The sequence below is a fragment of the Hemibagrus wyckioides genome, linkage group LG02 (genome assembly GCF_019097595.1).
Source record: "Hemibagrus wyckioides isolate EC202008001 linkage group LG02, SWU_Hwy_1.0, whole genome shotgun sequence".
Taxonomy (NCBI): Eukaryota; Metazoa; Chordata; class Actinopteri; order Siluriformes; family Bagridae; genus Hemibagrus; species Hemibagrus wyckioides.
In genome coordinates this window covers 26024536-26045631 of record NC_080711.1, presented here as the reverse complement: position 1 = coordinate 26045631, position 21096 = coordinate 26024536, and the positions used below count along the sequence as shown (strand labels likewise).

At 39.5% G+C, this 21096-nt stretch overlaps 1 protein-coding gene across 19 annotated transcripts in view; it reads right to left on the bottom strand.

The window, feature by feature from the left end:
• Positions 1 to 6082: 6082 nt before the first annotated feature.
• The window catches only part of cacna1aa (calcium channel, voltage-dependent, P/Q type, alpha 1A subunit, a), a 97211-nt gene continuing 82197 nt past the window's right edge, over positions 6083 to 21096 (bottom strand). For 11 of the 19 annotated variants that reach the window (XM_058410067.1, XM_058410096.1, XM_058410058.1 and 8 more), the window contains 7 exons: positions 20547 to 20653; positions 19427 to 19562; positions 17523 to 17636; positions 16006 to 16050; positions 13765 to 13963; positions 11485 to 11726; positions 6083 to 10945 (listed from right to left, as the gene is read on the bottom strand). In XM_058410067.1, coding sequence (XP_058266050.1) covers positions 10376 to 10945; positions 11485 to 11726; positions 13765 to 13963; positions 16006 to 16050; positions 17523 to 17636; positions 19427 to 19562; positions 20547 to 20653 — 1413 coding nt within the window. In that variant the 3' untranslated portion in view covers positions 6083 to 10375. The remainder of the gene's footprint in view (positions 10946 to 11484; positions 11727 to 13764; positions 13964 to 16005; positions 16051 to 17522; positions 17637 to 19426; positions 19563 to 20546; positions 20654 to 21096) is intronic. The other 8 variants (XM_058410159.1, XM_058410168.1, XM_058410207.1 and 5 more) reach the window with 4 other exon arrangements.

Below are 21096 nucleotides of genomic sequence, written 5' to 3'. Positions count from 1 at the left end.
CAAAGCCACTGCTTTTAGAGGTGAGTGTATACTACATTCCATAACATGTACAATACATCATAATGAATGAATAGATAGATAGATAGATAGATAGATAGATAGATAGATAGATAGATAGATAGATAGATAGATAGATAGATAGATAGTCCTTCAGTTCGCAAGCTACAGGCTTTAATATGTCACATGTATGTTGTGGTAATTTTGGGATTTCGCTAATTTTGTGGGTTAGCGTGCACATGACATCATCAGAACACACATCATGAAGTTCCACTCATTGTTCTGAGGGTTTTTAAGCATTAGCATTAACATTAGCATTAACAAGATAAAATTTCGCAGGCAGAAGTTACGAGGCCGAGAATCCTGGAAATTTCTGGGGCCCGTATGTCGGTCCCGCGAAGGGTTAGTGGAACTACCCTCTCTTGAGACAGTTATCCCAGTTTTTACAACTGGAACTGGCCCCAAAGGACACCAGAGAATTCCTGACTTTTAGGCTATCCCCCTCTACTTTACACTTCTCACACGGATGGTAAGTACAAAAACTCATGAATATTCAAAATACTCATCGGTATGGGTGGCACCTGTTTCGATATGTGCAGAGAGGACTGGTCTCCTCACATTTCTTCAACTTTAAACACTAATATCTCAGCAACCATTCGAGCTATCACTCGCACAAATCACACTGTTTTTTTTTTTTGCCAGAACTTAATAATAAATGAATAAATAAACAAACCTATTCCAAAATCATTAGAATAGGCCATACAATTTAGGAATCTATGAGCAGCAATAATGGAGATTGACCTACTCAAACTAGTAATCTAGCCATGGGGTCACAGTCCAGTGACTTCTGTGCCGGTCCGAAGCCCGGATAAATAGAGAGGCTTGCATCAGAAAGGGCATCCAGCGTAAAACATTGCCAAGTTTAACCATGCGAACTGTCAGTACTCTGAGGCCCGAGTTAACAACGCTGTTGGCCTATAGGGCGCCGGTGGAAATTCGGCTACTGTTGGTGGAAGAAGTAGAGGAGGGAGGAGAGTGTGCAGACAGAGAGAGAAGAGGAAAGGTAAGAGTGTAGGGCTGAGAATAGGAACTCTGAATGTTGGTACTATGACAGGGAAAGGTAGAGAGCTGGCTGATATGATGGAGAGAAGGAAGGTGGATATACTGTGTGTACAGGAGACCAGGTGGAAGGGTAACAAGGCTCGTAGTATAGGAGCAGGATTCAAGCTGTTTTATTATGGTGTGGATAGTAAGAGAAATGGGGTAGGTGTGGTCCTGAAGGAGGAGTTTGTGAGGAATGTTCTGGAGGTGATGAGTGTGTCAGACAGGGTGATGAGTCTGAAGTTAGAGGATGAAGGGGTGATGTTGAATGTTGTTAGTGGTTTTGCCCCACAGGTAGGTTGTGAGTTAGAGGAGAAAGAGAGATTCTGGAGTGAATTAGATGAGGTGATAGAGAGTATTCCCACGGGGGAGAGAGTGGTGATAGGAGCAGATTTTAATGGACATGTTGGTGAGGGGAACACAGGTGATGAGGAGGTGATGGGCAAGTTTGGAGTTAAGGAAAGGAACCTTGAAGGACAGATGGTAGTGGACTTTGCTAAGAGGATGGACATGGCTGTGGTTAACACTTATTTTCAGAAGAGGGAGGAGCATAGAGTGACTTACAAGAGTGGAGGTAGGAGCACACAGGTAGACTACATCCTATGTAGAAGAGGCAATCTGTAAGAGATTAGTGACTGTAAAGTGGTAGTGGGAGAGAGTGTAGCCAGGCAGCATAGGATGGTGGTGTGTAGGATAAATCTGATGGTCTGTAAGCAGAGGTCAAAGATAGAGATGGAGAAGAAAACCAAGTGGTGGAAGCTGAAAAAGGAGGAATGTTGTGAGGAATTTAGACAGAAGTTGAGGCAGGCTCTGGGTGGTCAGGTAGTGCTGCCAGATGACTGGGAAACTACAGCAGAAGTGATCAGGGAGACAGGAAGAAGGGTGCTGGGTGTGTCATCTGGAAGGAGGAAAGAAGATAAGGAGACTTGGTGGTGGAATGAGGAAGTTCAGGATAGTATTCAGAGGAAGAGGTTAGCCAAGAAGAAGTGGGACATGGACAGGACTGAAGAGAATAGACAGGAATTAGGATGGTCAGAGAGAGTTGCACTGTGTGTTTGTAGACTTGGAGAAAGCGTATGACAGGGTGCCAAGAGAAGAGCTGTGGTACTGTATGAGGAAGTCAGGAGTGAGTAGTGAGAGCAGGGAGCAGGTGGAGGAAAACCTGGAGAGGTGGAGGTTTGCGCTGGAGAGAAGAGGAATGAAAGTCAGTGGTAGTAAGACTGAGTACATGTGTGTGAATGACAGGGAGGGAAGTGGAACAGTAAGATTACAGGGTGAAGAAGTGAAGAAGGTACAGGAGTTTAAGTACTTGGGGTCAACAGTCCAGAGTAATGGAGAGTGTGGGAAAGAGGTAAAGAAGCGAGTGCATAGTGTGTGTGATAGAAAATTTTCAGCAAGAATCAAGGGGAAGACAGTGGTGAGACCGGCCATGCTGTATGGTTGAAGAGGAAGAGACAGGAAGAGGAAGAGACAGAAGTCAGAGCTGAAGATGTTGAGGTTCTCTTTGGGAGTGAGACGGTTGGACAGGATTAGGAACGAGTACATCAGAGGGACAGCCATGTTGGACAGATTAAGATGGTTTGGACATGTCCAGAGGAGGGAGAGTGAGTATATTGGTAGGAGAATGTTGGACATGGAGCTGCCAGGCAGGAGGAAGAGAGGAAGGCCAAAGAGGAGGAATATGGATGTAATAAATGAAGATATGAAACTAGTGGTGTAAGTGTTGAGGATGCAGAAGATAGGGATAGGTGGAGAGAGACGATTCACTGTGGAGACCCCTGAAGGGAAAAGACCAAAGAAGAAGAAGACCTACTCAAACTAGTAGCTCTCCTCTGTCCTACCCTACAAACCCCACTTGGGTGCTCATGGATGAGAGTAACACATTTCTGCCAGAGCCATAGCGATGCTTAACAGGCGGCAGCCTATGCACTTTCCTTGTCTCCTTTTCTTTCCTTGGCTGTGATGGGGGGAGTCATTGTACATTCAAAAACCTAAATCCCTTGGTATACAAATGAGCTTAGGGCACTCAAAGTTAAAAACAAGCAACTTGAGCGGCAATACAAAAAATCAAGCTTAACAGTTCATAAGATTATGTATGATGAACATTTAATTCAGTACAGTGAGGCCCTAAGGTGGCAAAAGCTGAAAATTATTCACGTATTATTAAGTGACGATGCTGCAAGATTTTTAAGATTATTAACAAGATTTTAAAACCAAACAAGTTACCCCCATGTTCTTCTGTTCAGCAGTATAACAAGTTTCTTAATTTTTTTGTGGATAAAATTGAATCTATCTATAAGTCTATTGGTTCTTCCCCAGCTCTGTGCTCCCTGAGGTTCTTCCACCAAGTACTCCTATGGTTTTGTTCTCTAGTTTTTCAACAATTACCATTGATGACATCTCAAAATTAGTGTTGACAATGAACTCAACCACTTGTATCCTCAATCCTGTTCCAACTACTGTTTTTAAGGGGTGTCTGTCGACAATCAGTCCCCTCATATTAGATATTGTCAACAATTCTCTCATTACTAGGATTGTTCCATGTCAACTTAAGGCTGCAGCTGTCACACTGGTCCTTAAAAAGCCTGGATGTGATATGTCTGATCTAACAAATTACAGGCTTATCTCAAATCTTTCTGGAAAAGTGCTGGAACATGCTGTTATGGCACAATTACATTCTCACTTGTCTAAAAGGTTGTTTAATGAGCCTTTCCAATCAGGGTTTAGGTCGGGGCACAATACTGAGACCACTCTGGTTCATGTTATGAATGACTTCCTGGTCTCAGCTGACTCTGGTGCCTCTACCATTTTGGTTTTGTTAGATGTGAGTGCAACATTTGACACAGTATGTCACTCCATATTACTGGGTAGACTAAAGAGTTGGCTTTGGTATCTCTGGCATTGTGTTTGAATGGTTCAGATCCTACCTTACAAATAGAACCCAGTTTGTTGTTCTGGGAAACAACAAATCAGACATTAATCAGGTCAAATATGGCCCATACTCTTTTTATAAGCATATAAGCATTTATATGCTTCCTCTGGGGCAAATCATTAGGAGATATAGTCTTGGGTATCATTTTTATGCTGACGACACCCAAATATACATCATTTCAAAGTCTGATGTTACAGTAAGTTCTGCAATCCTTTCTAAATGTTTGCAGGACATAAAGGTATGGATGTTTCACAACTTTCTAAAATTAAATAGCTCCAAAACTGAGGTTCTTCTTATTGGCACACCAGCAGCCAGCCACAAATGTAGCAGCTTTAATCGGTCACTGGATAACAGCTCTGTACTGCCGTCTACACAAGGTAGTAACCTTGGTGTGATATTTGATAATCATTTGACATTGGAGGCTCATATTAGGAGTGTTACTAAATCAGCATTTTATCTTATCTAGGATTAGGCCTTTCCTTTCTACACCTGATACTGAAAGGCTCATCCATGCTTTTATCACTTCAAGACTTGATTACTGCAACTCACTCTACATTGGTTTACCAGCAAAATCTATCAAACAGCTACAATATATTCAGAACTCATCAGCACATGTTCTCACTCTCACAGTGACACGGCAGCACATCAGTAGTGTCCTCTGTAATTTGCCCTGGCTTCCAGTTCAATTGCATACTGAGTTAAAATGCTTGTTATATATAAAGCTGTGCATGAATTGGCTCCTTCTTATGTCTGTGATTTAGTTACCCCCTTACATGCCTTCTCGTCCTCTCCACTCTGCTGATTCTCTTCATCAGCCCCATTCCAGACTAAAAACTATAGGACAGAGAGCCTTCTCTTGTGCCGCTCTGGGGTTATGGAATGCACCTCCTTTGAATGTTCGAAGTGCTCCTACCTTAACTTCTTTAAGAAACTGTTGAAAACAGTGCTTTAGAGTTGCTCATGATTAAGCTCTTGATACAGGTTTTAATTTTATTTATTTCATTTTTTTTATATTGTCTCTTTGTACTTTGTATTATAATTGTTTTTATATTGTTGTAGCATTTTGGGTATGAAAAAGTGCATTATAAATAAAATGCATTATTATTATTATTATTATTATTATTATTATTATTATTATTATTATTATTGTTAAAAATTACACTTTTGAGAATTTACAAGGTGAACATGCATGAATTCCCTCTTAGTATTTGCAGCATGTTGATCATTTATTTATTTGAAATAAATGAAAACTGCTAATTACATCAACGGACAGCTTTCAGAATTCAGTGCAGTAATAAGAGAAAGCCTTGTGTCTGTAACTTGAATGAAATTTGAATATTGGTTTGCTCTTTCACTTTATTTTAGATGACAACGAGCAGGAAGGTGTCAGTCAACCTGATCTGACTTCAGCAGAAAATTGAATCGGAAGCACATACCAATCAGAAGGTTGCATTATACAATGTGAAATTTACAGCCTATAGGAACGTAGTTAGCAATTGATGAATGCCTCTGTTAATGCCTTAAACCCAAATAGTGCACAGATATATAACTCATATATTTCTCATTTTAGGTATCATGTACTATCAGTGTATTGTAGGTAATACATCACACCGAGGTTAAATCAAATAACCCAAATCTGAGACTTTTTTTAACAGCTGATATTTTTTTCCTTCACACAAATTTCTACATTTGGGATTCTTATAGTAAACATTAATAAACAATAGATTAAAATTGCTTTGGTAAAAATATTTATATTATTGAACAAGGCAAGTAAACACCTGTAAAATGTGATGTTACGGAGCTGATGCTATTTTATCCTGACAATCATGTAACTGCAACACAGCATTTAACTGCAAGGGCAGTAAGATCTGAATTAAAAGAAGTTTTTACAATGTATAAAGCAGCACAAATATGGCATATATAATCTGTTATTCCTTCCATCTTCCTTTCAACAGCTTTAACATAAACACTGTATGAAGTCTATACAGAGAAATAGTCAAAGGGATGATGTATGGGTGTCAAATATAGATCCTTATGCAACTTAACAAAAGATTTGTCCACATTTGCTTTTATTTCTCTTTTTTATGACAGAAGTTATATTGTGTCCTGAACATACTGTTGAAATGTCTCACCTCCAAGTTTTGAAAAAAAAAATGAAGAATAAATATATCAATTTAAATTTGCAAAGTCATTTAATCTCTTTAGATATTTTTTTTTGTATTTTTTTTATTTTGTTTTAAAAATATAAAGAAGAGGAACATGATGCTTTTAAAAACATTTCTCTATTGTCATTTTCAGTAATACTATGTTTTTTTTTAAATTATTATTATTCCTGAAGATGAAGTTCCACGGTATGGCATGCACATAGCACATGCAGTTCTTGAATTAAATACCTTCACTTTTTGTTCTGAATTTTTTGGGGGGATTTTGTCTTTTTTTATGCTGCTGGTTATGGTTTTATGGGTTTGTGAGAAAAATGACACACACACACAGGCAGACAGACAGACAGACAGACATAGAGAAACACACACACACACAATCCTGCGATTTTGGCTCCCACTTGCTTTTGTATGTTGTGATGTATATATCAACCTCATAATTAAAATATGGGCTATATAAATTATTAATTGCTTCGTACATATTTGTAAGCAATTAATATAAGCTTCCTTCATATACACAATCTAATAGTAATTTATTGATAATTTATATATTGGGTCATTTTAAATATATTATTTATGAACTGATTACAGTGAAAAGTGTAAATCGAACAAAGAGGTGAGGTGGATGTTTCCTGACAATGAGTGAATTGTAATTTAAATCCTAGCAGTACTGCCTTTTTTATTTCTAAAAGCATTGTGCAAATGGAAAAAAAAAAACTTATAAAGACAAATACAAAAACAATTAATAACTAAAAGCCATTTTTAAAATCACTGTTCCTAAATTTAGGGTTGCTGCACAGTATGCTCAACAATTCTTCACTGATTCTGAATTAAAATCTTTGTAAATTTTATTGTGTTTTGTATACATTTAATTAAGCTAATTAGTTTAATTAAGTTTAATTGTGGCTTTAGAAGGACAGTGTACAGAGAAACCTCAAAACCACTAATAGTTCAAATTATTAATGGACTTTATTAATGGATTTTATTAGCCCATTAAACATACAGGATTTGTAAGTAAGTCCATTTTACTTTTCTCACTCTGTAAGCCCTCTTGTATTAGTTGCACTCTGGTTGCTAATATAAACTGGTTTAAAATAAATTATTAAATAACTGTCAATGTTACATTCTTAATCACACAAGCTAATGCTCAAGTAGCAGTGGGAGCCTTTCCAACAGGATATAACTATATATAAGCTTTGTGTAAAAAATAAAGGCTTAAGTTATCTCTCTCTCTCACACACACACACACACACACAACAATGTGCTATGCATGTTAGTATTAAATGCTACATATATAATGATGCCTGTGTGCTTCAGAATGATTTTTGGCAGTGAATTTTTACAACTAAAGTCAGAAGTTTAAGAATAACGGGGAGGTATCGATTACATTTGGGCCGCAGGGACACAAAGATCAGTGGGACACAAGAGACAGGTTTTGGCAGAAAAGGCCCGGTCATTGTTTCAACCCATGCAATTTGATTTGTGTTTCTGTGTTCCTGTGCCATCTGATTGGCTGTGTGACATGTCATGAACACAGAATGGTGAACCACATAAATAGTAAATCCACATGTACAGATCATTAACATAAATATGGAACACAAAAAGTGTACCAATGAGTCAGGTCTATAGCTTTGTTCTGTGGAGCACAGTGCCATCTACTGGTCTGCCAGAGGTAGTGGAGCTCTGTTCCTTTCTCAAACATACAGCCACATAATACTATTCTACACATAGTGTCCCAAACGGACATGCTCTAAAACTGGAGAATAAATCTGTATTATAAAACTGATTTCATGTATGCAAAAAGGGCAAACATTACTCCTGAACTCAACACATTGGGGCTTTTCTATTTTGTGTTAGCCTCTTTACATATGTGGGCCATTAACATATTCTCTGCTATCATCAGCTTTAATGATCTAATCATATGAACATAATCATAAAAAATATGACATTCCTGTAGATTTGAGCTCAGGTGAATTAAATCTTAATTATGTACAGCTGTATTAATTCACAATATACATGTATTACGCTTTATACTTAATAATCTGACATTCTAGGAAAATAGCAGTTTTTACATCTAAGACATTGTGTTTTTACTTTCGATGAATAAGGAACATGTGTGCATGATAAATACCAATGAAGACTAGGTTAGCTAGAGGTCAAAGGTGAGACAACCATGGCCCAGAAAGCATCACTGCTACAGAGCTCCACATACCACATGAACAGAACCACACCAAAACAGATATGGCAATACAAAGAGCACAGCTGAATAAAAAACAAATTATAATCAAAGTCATCATCATCATCATCATCATCATTGTCATTGTCTTATCTTCTGGAGGTCTCATCATCATCATCAATAACAAATCTAATAGAAAGATGAAGAGGTTCTCTCTCTTCTCACCTCCTCCACTCCCTTCTCACTCCATCACACCCTGGAAGACTAGAGTAAGGGGAAGAGAGTCCATGTGTATAAACTGGCTGTGTGTCTGTGTGTGTGTGTGTGTATGTGTGTATGTGTGTGTAAATGTTTGAAATTTTGTGCAAATGAGCAAACTATTAATAATCTGTGAGATGAATGCAAATAATGTTACTAAATGTTTTTTTTCTCAAAATAATTGTGCTATCAATTCAATAATAATATATCAATCTTGTGTTTTTATCTTAATTGTTAGCAACGTTGGCCATGTGGAAATAAATCTGTTACAAGGTTTAGCAGGATTCTATCTCACATTATTGTAGAAAGAAAGCAGTTAAAATGGAGAGTGTTGGTCTCTTGTCCCCTTTGTGCCATCCCTAAAAGTGCGAGGGACAATTTCAGAGAGGAGTGAAGGGTGGAGGCCAGGGACAGGAGAGAGAACTTTACAGACATGAAATGAAAGACCGAGAAAATTCACCCCACCCAAATTCATTCAAAGTTTCATTGTTAATTTTTTTTTTGTTGTTTCAATCATGCAAGGGATTTTTTTATTTTAGGAGTTCAAACAAAGCTTAGCAGTGCAACAGAAGAATCAAGCTTCAGTGTCTCTAACAAGAAGCAGAAGAAGGAGAAGCCATAGAAGAAGGAAGAGTGACGACTGGTTCATTTTTTTCATCTCCTCTTTTCATTGTGTTTCTTCTCTCTCTGGTTTTAAAGGTCAGGAGCTATAAGGGCCTGGATTCCCAAATACAGTCAGGGTGTGTGTGCCCCAGCCCAAAACCTATCATTTAAGCAAAACCCACCCTCTCTCTTACACACATACACACGCACACAAACACACACACACACACACATACACACGCACATACACACACACACACATACACACGCACATACACACGCACACACACAAGGCCAGTGGCCTCCTCACCCTCACGGAAATTATTATTAACAGTAAACACAGATGATAAAACTCATCAATATTACCCAACATGTGGGTGGATTTTTGCAATAGATGGTGCTCCAGTCAAGTTGAGTAAAGCCAGTGGTCAATCTCCATGATCAGATGTGAATTTATCACCTTTTCTGAGGTCTCTTCACCACAGTTGTGGCATTTGTCATTCTGTCTGCAGAAGATACACAACATATCCAAAAATGCAGACATTTCTCCTGCCAATAGTAGCATTCTGCATGTTTATTTCCCTTATGAAGAGTTATTATTTTTCCCCCACCCCAACCCACCTCATCTTTCCTAAGTCATCCAGTCCAGGAAAAAAGCAGGCAGTAGAGAAAAAGAAAAAGAAATAACATAATATAATAAAAAGAAGGGAAGCATGCCTCAATTTTCCCCTGAGCCTCCCAGCACACTTCTGCTGTGCTTTTCTGAAACATGCACACTTATGGATGTCACTGGCTTTCCTGCAAGTGACTCTTGCCTGCAGCTGGGTCCTGCTATAGCAACTGCTGTCATGTTCTCTAACCCTAACATTTGATCCTCTCCATCTTCACCCCAAAGACTAACACCAACAAAATTCTTGGTGTTAGCCCTAGAGCAAGAACAGTCAGGGATCTGCCGCTCATTTCTGTGATGTTTCCAAATGATTTTAATTTACCCTTTGTCACTCCATTTTCTCAGAGGCTTCCAGATTCCGAGGAAAAACTCATGTCCCATGTCAAAATAACTAGTCTCTTGATTGTGTCTCATTCCAGCAACTGACAGTGTGATCTCTTCCTTTCTTTTTTTGCTCCCTCCCTCCCCTCTCCCAGAGGCTAGCACCAGTCATCCTCATCTGTCTCACTGTAGGGTTCATGCAGCCCTTTCCTGGGCCCTCTGGGATGCGGAGGCTTGTGAGGTGTGCTGTGAGGGGGTGCATGTCGCTGTGGCGAGGGTGAGGAGGAACGGTACCCATTAGGCATGCGACGAGCACCAGGGGGGCGAGCAGTCCTAGGTGAACGTGGGTGTGGTGGGTTATGTGGGTGCGGGTTGCCCTGTCCTGTGTTCGGCTCGTATGCAGGTGGCTCACACCGTTCAAAATCATAAAAGCCATCGCCTGGGGTGCCTTCGGATGAGCCTGGGCACCAACGGGGTCGACGGCCAGTGCCGTGATGAGGGGGTACAGATGGATCAGGCACAGGTGGAGAGAAACGCCTCTGGGTTGGGGTGGGCAGGCGGCTCTGTGGACCTGAAGGCGGTGTACCAACTGGTTTACGGACCACAGGTGAGTAGGTGACATGTGGGCGTGGGGTGGCAGGTGTCTGGGGCAGCTGGCGTCGACCTCGCCGAGGTGTGCTCGTCCCAGATGTTGAGGGCACGGGGCTGCCGCTCACCGAACTACTGCCCTACATGAAAATGGGACAAGGCAAATAAAACAAAAAAGAACGACAAAATTTATCCACAAAACGAGAGAGAAAGAGAGAGGAAGAGAAAGGGAAAGAGAAGATAACGACACAACAACAGTAAGGAGGGAAAAAGTACAGTTGTGAAAAAGTAAAAGAACACACAGAGAAGCAGGACAGTGGTGTGGGCAAATGCAAAATGATGAAAATAAGGAAACGGTCCAATGTTAAGAAGCAACATGTCACATGGAGGACAAAGACAAAAAAGAGACCAAAACAGGAGAAAACAAATGAAGAGGAGTTGAATTCCATTGGAACGGTGAAAAAGAACTAGAACCAGTCAGCATGTCATCTTTCCTGCAGAATAAGTCTGGCAATAAGGCTTTTCCTATATGGCATAACCCTACAGGCCTCTGCTACAAACATACACATGTTCCAGTGGACATTGGAAAAAACACAGTGCAAAGGGAGCTTCAAAATCCATCAGTTTCGATGGATTCACTGTGGAGCAAGGTAAGCATGTGATCTGCATGCAAGCCCACCTGTCGGTGAGTGAGGCACTCTCGGCCCTCACTGGGTGACCGGGACCAGCGCCGTTGCCGGTGCCCATAGTCTCCTCGCTCTCTCTCGGGTGTGTAGCGCTCCTTCTCCACTGAGCTGTGATGGTGGTGGTGGTGGTGGTGGTGGTGGTGACGTCGCTCTTTGGCACGGCCACGTTCACGATCTTTTTCTTTGGGAGGCATGTCACCCGACTGTGTGGTAGTGCTCAGATCTGTGCCAAGACCTACAACATTACCATGAAGCCAGTTTCAGCATTAAATATATAAAATAAAATTCCTTTAAAAATGAAAACAATTCAAATTTATGCATACAGAACTTTGTTCAAAGGCTGTGTTACAGAAATGCTTATGTAGATTTTCATCCCAAATCTGTAGAACGCAGCCCCTGTTATTTCTGGACAGACTTTCTAGTATTTTAACCACAATTACTTCCAGCCAAAATCTCTCTTTTATGATGGCAAGTCTTTTTCTTTAGAGTTTGTATGCACTAACCAGTGGTTGGAATCAGATGCATATGATCAGTTCTGCCTGCCTTGGTTGAATGCTTATGATCAAATCACTTGAGACAAGGTGCAGAGATAAGAGTGCACAGATCCACTGAATAACCCAAAGTACTCAATCAGAGGGAAAGGTCTGCCAAGTTAAGACTTCCTCAATCCAGGAAAGTAGAATGATGTAAACCTATGCATCAGAGGAACACTGGAAGCTACATTACCAAGCCGAAAGCTGAGGTTACAGAGGGCACAGGTTCACCAAAATTAGATTTAGTTGAAGACTAAAAAAAAACACACTTGGTCTGATGAAGCTGGATTTCTGCTACGGCACACAGATGGTCAGGTCAGAATTTGGCACCTACAGCATGAATCCCAGTCCAGGATGGTGGAGGTGGTGTAATGGTGTGGGGAATGTTTTCTTGTTAAAAGCAGTCAGTCATGGCTTAAATGCCACAGTTTAGGTGGGATTTGAGAATTGTTGCTGAGCATGTGCAGCCATTCATGGTCACAATTTACCTACACAAGCAAGTTGTCTCAAACTGGTTTCACCCCACAGCCACTATTTTCTTGTTAATATAACCACATTACCCCATATTTCTAACTATTTAGTAAATATGTTATATTATATATATATAACATTATGTTATATTTTCACATTTCTACTTTTCTACAGGTATAAAAGTAAATTCTCATATATAAACTCTATTTTTTGCCACAGACAGTCATAATAAGCATTTCACTGCATGTCATACTGTGTGTAGTTGTGCGTGATAAAATTGGAATTTGATTTAAATTTGACAACCAGTTCAGTGACCTTCACCAGTTATCCCCATCACAGGAGCTGAATCCAGTAGAACACTTTCAGGATGTGGTACCATGGAAAATTCGCAGCATGAAAATGCAGCGGAAAAATCTGAAGAAATTGCAGGATGCAATCATGTCAAAATGGACCAGAATTGAATTTTTTCCAAAATCTCCTTGAAACCATGCTACAAAGAATAGAGGCTGTTTGGATAAAGTGTGGGGCCTACAAAGGGAGGCCCTAACCAGTACAGTGTTTCTAATAAAGTGCTCAGTGAGTGTTTATGAACACAAGCTGTGTCAATAAAATCAAGGTATCTCTCTCTCTAGATGATGCTCTGCAGCTGGACACTCTTATGACAAAGTGTTCAAATTCAACATAGAGTCAACTATAACTCAGTTCACAGCTGTGAACTTTAGTCTGTTCAGGAGTTTTTCATTAGACAATCACCATAAACAAACTGTTCTAAACCTCTTGTGAATCCAATTTTAAAACTGCATTCTGATCTCATAATCTCATGAAACTCTTCATGTTCCCTGCATCTGCAATATTTTTCTTTAAAAAGCAAATGATTGTAGCCTGGGTCCTATTGTAATCATCCAATAGTTTTCCTCTTCCCCTTATAACCAAAACCATAGAGCAGTTGCCTCATTTTTTAATCAAGACTAAGCTTTTTATAGCACATATCATTCCATATGCATACACAAAAGTGACAAATGGAAAAGTGGTCATAACACAGTGGGTGTAACAGATCAGCTGAACACTTAACAAAAAGTGTTAACTGCACTCTTCTTCATTATTAATCTCTTGATGGTCCCCCAAACACTTCCTGGTCAATTCCTTTTCAGCCAACATTAAACCATAAAACACTTAGTGTCAAAGCAATCTAATCAAATCCATCATCATTATGATCATCATCACTACCACAACTGCCTCTACAATCCCTGACGGTCCTGTCTGTCTGACCTGTGTCGGCATCAGTGTAGCGGCTGAGCGATCTCTCAGAGGCTCGGTGGCTGCGATCTCGGCGGCGATGTCCGTGCCTAGGTCCTTCCTCAGGCATCACTCGGTCCATGGCATAATCATCAGCCCGTGGACCCCGCCCCAAACGACCATGACCAAGTGATGAGGCTGATCGCTTCATAGGGCTGTTGTCTGTTATAGTCTGTGAAGACAGCAGGAATAAAGATGACAAAATACGGAGATGTTGTATGAGAAATGATGCAAGTGAAGTTCTGAAGGGAGATGAAAATGTATACTGTCTGAAAAGTGTATGCTTTTATTTGTGTGTGTGTGTGTGTGTGTGTGTGTGTGTGCAAACATACAAGACTGCCTAGACTTCAGGTAACTGTGTGTGACTAAACACACAACACACAAGCAAGATAAGCAACTCATAGCAGCCCCACATCCATCATGCAATCACCAAGATGTTCTACAGGCAAAAAGATACACAGCTGAACAATGACATAGTAGAAAAGTGGAGGATCAAGCCATGCTTCCAAAATTAAAAATGTTTACAAAAAAAATCCAATAACACAATTTTAAACCAGAATAGCTTAGCTGCCGTGTGTGATCTTCAATAAGCACACAGATTTGTGAAAGCACACAGTTGTGCATTTTGTGTACTGTCATAGGTCATAATTTCTAATCGACTACATTCATATAAAAAGAAACACCAAGGAACCCCATCTTTCCTAAATGGAAATGTTTCAGTAAACAAAATGAATATTAATCAAATGTAAATTCTACAAAACTCATAGATATATCAAATGTTTTTTTTTCTGTTAATAAGGAAGCTGCAGCACTCAGACAAACTCCCACAATGCCTTGTTTCTCTTATACCAGGGGAATTGCTCTGAAGATCAAACACCAGCTTCTATCTATCTATCTATCTATCTATCTATCTATCTATCTATCTATCTATCTATCTATCTATCTATCTATCTATCTATCTCATATAAAAACACACACCCTGTTAAAATTTTAGGTTTTTATTTTATGAAATAAACTGAAAGCATTCATGCCACTCCACAGGTTTTGACGGGATTTAAATCTGTACCATTCATCTTCATCTTGATCTTCTGAAAACATTCTTTTGTAGACTTGGATTTGTGCTTTGGGTTCTTACATTGCTGAAAGGAAAAATACTTTGTACCTGTAACAAAAATGCTGTGTACCTGAAGCCTGCAGGGTTTGTGCTCAGATTCACTGTCTTGTTTTCTGTCTAAACATAGTTCTTCATAATGAGGTGGGATATAGTAGGCATCAAGTGAACAATCAGCTCTCAACTTTCTGATAAGTTCTAAATCTGAAAGACGAAAACAATAAAAAACTTTGGAATGGCCAAGGCTTAAACTACAGACCTCAACCACATTGAGATTCTGTGGCAGGATCAGACATCCATGCACTGATGCAATGTTGTAAAGAAGAGTGGGTCAAAAGGATGAGAGACCAATAAACTCCAACTGAAAATTTTACTTCAGGTAATGCAGATAAAAGGTTTTTTTTTTTTTTCACATTTTTCAGCTGGTTTCTGAATGCTGTTGTTTTTTTGTTTTGTTTTTTTTGGAAAAGAAGTGTTCTGTAGCACAATGTGTAACATTCTGGACATTTTCTGTACTCCTGTGGTGTGTGTGCTCCTAAAATTAAAACTCATTCGATGAAAAATGATGACCCTGGGCTTAGCCAGGGCAGAGGTAACAGATAGTACCTTTTAATGTGCTCTCATGCCTTTTTGGAAATGGGACAAGTTTATAAACATTTCCATAAAAGTTCTCTTACAATAGCTTTCTAAATTGGTTCTACCTTTTATACTGAGAGGTTTTACAATGCATTGGTAGTGAGTAATAAAGTGTTGGTGATAATGCTGTGCACATTAAATATTGTGTATTTAGCTAATTATGAGCGCATGCTGGACAGCCACAGACAGGCAAAGCTAAACAGCGACAGACAGGCAGACAGACAGATAGACAGACAGATATATAGACAGACAGATAGATAGGCAGACAGGCAGGCAGGCAGGAACATATAGGTGTGATCTCAAACAGCTGATATATGGAAGATGAAAGCATAAATTGAAAAGAAGTCTTATTTTACATAAAATCTGGGAATTATTATTAAGCTAAATAATTAATGATTAGTAGCCATTGTCATACTGGAGGAAGAGAGGAAGGGTTAGACAGATGGAGAGAACATTAGAAAACATACACTGAGGTTATTCCCTCGATGCCTTCCTCTCCTCCTTGGCTGCTGCTAAAGCCATTAACACACAGAGCCACATTTGCAGCACACAGATGGTATAATGTGCACACACACACACACACACACACACACAGGACAATGACAGAGAGATGCAGGATTACAGTGAAGGATTATATAGGGAAGGAGTGAAGAAAGGGGAATGAAAGTGGGCAAAGATAGAAAGAGAGAGAGAGAGAGAGAGAGAGAGAGAGAGAGAGAGAGAGACAAGAGTTAGAAACAGAAGCAATTGTAAAAGGGGAGAGACACACCACAGTAACACAAACAAAACCAAGGGCCAGAAGCAGTGTTAGAGACACTATGATCACATAAACACAATAAATGGTACAGGACAGAAAACTATGTTTACATTTAACTACAGGGAACACGACATCTACACTTACACACCAAAGATCTACACTCACACACCAAAGATCTACACTCACACACCAAAGATCTACACTCACACACCAAAGATCTACACTCACACACCAAAGATCTACACTTACACACCAAATCTTTTATAAGTACCATGGATATATCATAATACACACACACACACACAAGTTTTGCTGCACACTGTACTGATAAGCATATTTTCTACACATTATCTTATTAAACCAATTAATATTTGGTTTAATTAAAATAATTTAACCCACGTTATGCAGTGTGTGTGTGTTTACCACATATATAAACACATACATTTAAAGGATAAAGTAAACCTTTTTTGTGGTATTCACACACACACACACACACACACACACCATGAAGCTAATACTGCTGAGGTACATACACTTACTGTGTTATTAGTATGTAGTATGTGTGTGCTGATTAACTGAACAACATGACAGTCACTGTGGCACGTGGTTTTCATGAGAATGCTGTTGAATGAAATGAAGTTGTACAAAGAAAGGAAAAGATCCTTTTGTTTTTCAATCTGTTTTATAGCTTCCATTGAAATGCATTTCAAGTTCCAAATGTGTTTCACTTATACAATAATGCAATTTTTGTAAAGATTTAAATTCCCACTGTCATCTACATGAGGATGGATTCCCAGTCTGCATCAACTTTTAGGTTTAATCATCAATTATCCAATAAAACCTCAAAATATGTTGTGTTTCAATGCGATATATAATTCTTAAATACATGTTGATTTAGATTCTTTAAATGAATTTAGTTTGACAAAATTTATTTTATGGAAATTTTTTTTACTGCTGTTATATATAAACAAATAAAAGCTTATATATTATTCCAATTTACAGGTTATTCATCTTTTATTATGCTGCATTGCATAGTCTCACAGCATCATGATGTGCTTATATGGACTTCTTATTTTGGAGAACGCTTGACTCAAATTTGACAGTGAATACTCATATTTTAAAGAGATGAAAATAAAAAAGGTAATGAGAGACTGTGGAAAAGAAATATAAAAGGAATGTCGATGAGAGACAGGCATAAGCGAGAAGCTGACTTGACAAAGTGCTCACTTGGTTGTCTGCCGGGAGTCGAGGCATGGAAGCTGCCCTGCTGTGGCCTTCCATCGGCAGGAAGGGCTCGGTGTCCGAGAACCCGTCCCGCCCCATCTCTCTCATCTCTACCGTCTGCGGAAAACAGAGTGAGAGAGGACGCGTGACCTCCGCAGACAGAATGACAGTTTTCTGAGGAGATGTGAGATGGAACAGTCCCGCTTCAACTGCGTCTTATAGCCTCAGTGTTCACTATAAATGGCCTTCTAAATTAGCATTAGGAACACCTGAAGGTTAGCACAATAACGCAGTTATTCAAAACAGAGAATCATGTAGAAGCAGCACTATGCAAAAAATCATGTAGATGCAGGTGAAAAGTTTCAGCTAATGTTCAAATCAAACATCAGAATGAATAAAAACTGTTCTTAGTGGCAGATGGGTTGGTTTGGGTATTTCAGAAACTGCTGATCTGGGATTTTCACACATACAACAGTTTCTAGCGTTTACACAGAATGGTGTGACGAAAAAAAACAGTTCTGTTGGTGGAAATAATTTGTTGATAAGAAAGGTCAGAAGAAAATGGCCAGAGTGTTTACAGCTGCCAGAAAGGATATATAGTACCTCAAATAATCAAACTTTACAACCATGGTGAGAAGCAAAGATTCTAAGAACACACAACAAGCCAAACCTAACATATCTAACCCTAACCTCAGACCCAGGATGGGCTATAAGAGCAGAAGAACATATCAGCTTCCACTTCCAATCTGAGGTGATCATTAACGCAGACTTACCCAAACTGGACACACAAACATCAAGATACCACCCTAACCACAGATTTTTGTTCTGGGCAGGCTGGACTGGCACATGATTTGGGCTTCTACTACTGTAGCTCATCCACATCAAAGTTTGATATTTAGTGCAAGTTGAGATGCATTTCTGCTTACCACAGGTGCCAGTGATTATTTGAGTTTCTACAGACTTCCTGTCACCTCAGATCAGTCTGATCATTCTCCTTTGACCTTTTCATCAACAAGGTATTTCCTCCTCTTGCAGGATGTTTTTTTTGTTTTCACACCATTCTTTCTAAACTCTAAAGACTGTAGTGTGTGAAAATCCCAGCAGAAGAGCAGCGCTTTCTGAAATACTCAAATCTGGCTCTAACAATCACAACCACTCAGACCAGACTTTTTCTCCAGTCTGATGTTTGATTTGAACATTAACTGAAGCTCCTGTCTTGTGTTCTGCCTGAGTTTATGTATTGTGCTGCTGCCATATGACTGACTGATTAGATGATTGCCTCAACTTTATGAAAGGTGCCAATATGCTGACTGTAAAGACTAGTAAACATACTATTGGCAATTGTATTTTTTTGGTTATAATTTCATAAACACAGCAAAGCTAGCAGAGCTGGATGGGAGTGTGACACTTGGAAGACCAGAGAGGTTCAAACATCCCCTGAGACAGCAATGAATGAGCACATAAGATGAAATGGCTTTTACTATCAGACAGAAAAACTGGAAGTAAAACAGGAGAAACACTGAGTGTGTGTGTGTGTGTGTGTATGTGTGTGTGTGTGAGAGTGTGTGTGTGAGTGAGTGAGTGAGTGAGTGAGTGAGAGAGAGTTTCAAAGAGCAGCATGGATCACAGAATTGCTCAAAATCTAAGATGGAAAAATGTGTAGAAATGGTATGATGCTATTAAAACCTGCAGCTAAACTGTCATTTCCTTTCGCTCCTAAAATACATACATAAAATTACACAAACTCACCGCTGTAAGACAAAGTCTCTTCATGCATCTTTATAAGGATGCACTAAATGATCACAAGATACACGTTTGTCTGTATGGCAAGGTGTTTGAATGTTTCTGAGTGTATAAAAGAGCATATGTAAGGTTTCTTGATTGTGCTGAGTATGTATTCATGTTACCTGCAGTGTGGGCCGGTTATCAGTCATGTCCTCTGTTGGCTGGCCTTCTGGGCTCCAGCTGCCTGCCTTCTGAGACATCTCCTGAGCTCTGGCTGTGACCCATGACTGGCTCTCCGGGATGCCCCCATCCACGGCCCTAACCATATACACAGCTAGAATGCTTTTCTCTCTTATACAGACATCCTTATAATTGCTGCATGTTCATTCCCCAGAACATATTACCTAATAAACCACACATGCACTAATCACTAAATGTTGAGCATAAAAATATTGTCATCAGTCAATCTTCTTAGTCTGGTTCTTTGTAAATGAAGAATTTTATGTAGCAGGACCTTTAAAATTTAAATGAACTTCCCTTGTCATAAACACTTCTACATCACTATTGCAAGAATCATACAGTCCTGTTAACGACTGCTGTTTGTTTGTTTGTTTGTTTGTTTGTGTGTTTCATCAGATGAAGTGTAAATGATGAGAGATAAAAGAAATTTAATGTAAAAGGATATATTCCATAAACTTTGGACATAAGATCTTTAGGTGGTGGTGGTGGTGGGGGGGGGTTGGGATGTGATAAGTTGTATGTCAAATTTGTTAGCAAACCAGCTAACACAGGTGCCAGTTATGAGCAGTAGGATTGTGCTGGTAACTGGGTTTGAGCCTGAAAAAAAATTCAGTTTCAGGACACAGGTACATACTATTAATCCCCTATACTAAACAGATTTTGTCAAATGCAGTGCTCCAGGATGGTAGCAGTAGAGACAGTAAATTATATGATTCATATAAAGGGATTACAAAAAACTCTGATAAAGGCCCAGATTTAAAAGGAAGCCTATTGGAAGGATGCCTTGTGACAGTAAGTAGGACCCAAAGTGAGGCAATCAGTCTGCTTCATCAATGCTGGTGCATGTGGGTGTACAGAGCAATCCTTCTAATGTACATTTGGACATGCATCATCAAAGCAATAAAAAGCCTTTAAAATATTCTAGTGAGAAATACAGCATGAGAATTTGTACATAAATATTTTTTTGTCTCTATCCAATTTGGAGAAAGTGCAGACAGATAGAGGTTCAGGGGCAAGACATGACAGACAGTAAATTCAAACAAAAATCAAACATCTACTTACAAGTTGTTAGGGTCCGATTGTGGTTCAGAAAGACCATTGAGTCCCTGACCAGTATTCTGTGTCGGTGATGGTGGCTCCAGGCGCTGAAACATTAATGGCGTTCGATTCTGCGTAAGATACAACATGGCCTATAGCTGGTATCAGGCAAGCAGATGGGAAAATGTGGGGTGGGAAGGAGATGGGATACAAGGCATCCCAGGTGCAAATGGGATTAGATCCATCAGCAACACAAGGCAGTCAAATTGTTCAGCCAGGAGGCATTCTGGGATTTGGAGTCTGGTGAGTCAATGAAGTGAGCCTATGAGCCAAGCTATAAGAAGGATGTCAATGATACCATGAAGAGAAATCATTTACTTTGGTCAGTAAATGAATGACATTGGCAACCAGTTGGGTGCTGAATTTTAGGCTTGGATTATGTCTAATGTCTCTAGTTACTCAGATTGGGTATGGCTGCATGTTGCATTATGATTATGATTTCATACAAGACAACAGCAGTCACAGTTGCCAGCTACAATTACAAACAATTCATAAATAAATCTGTTCACATCCA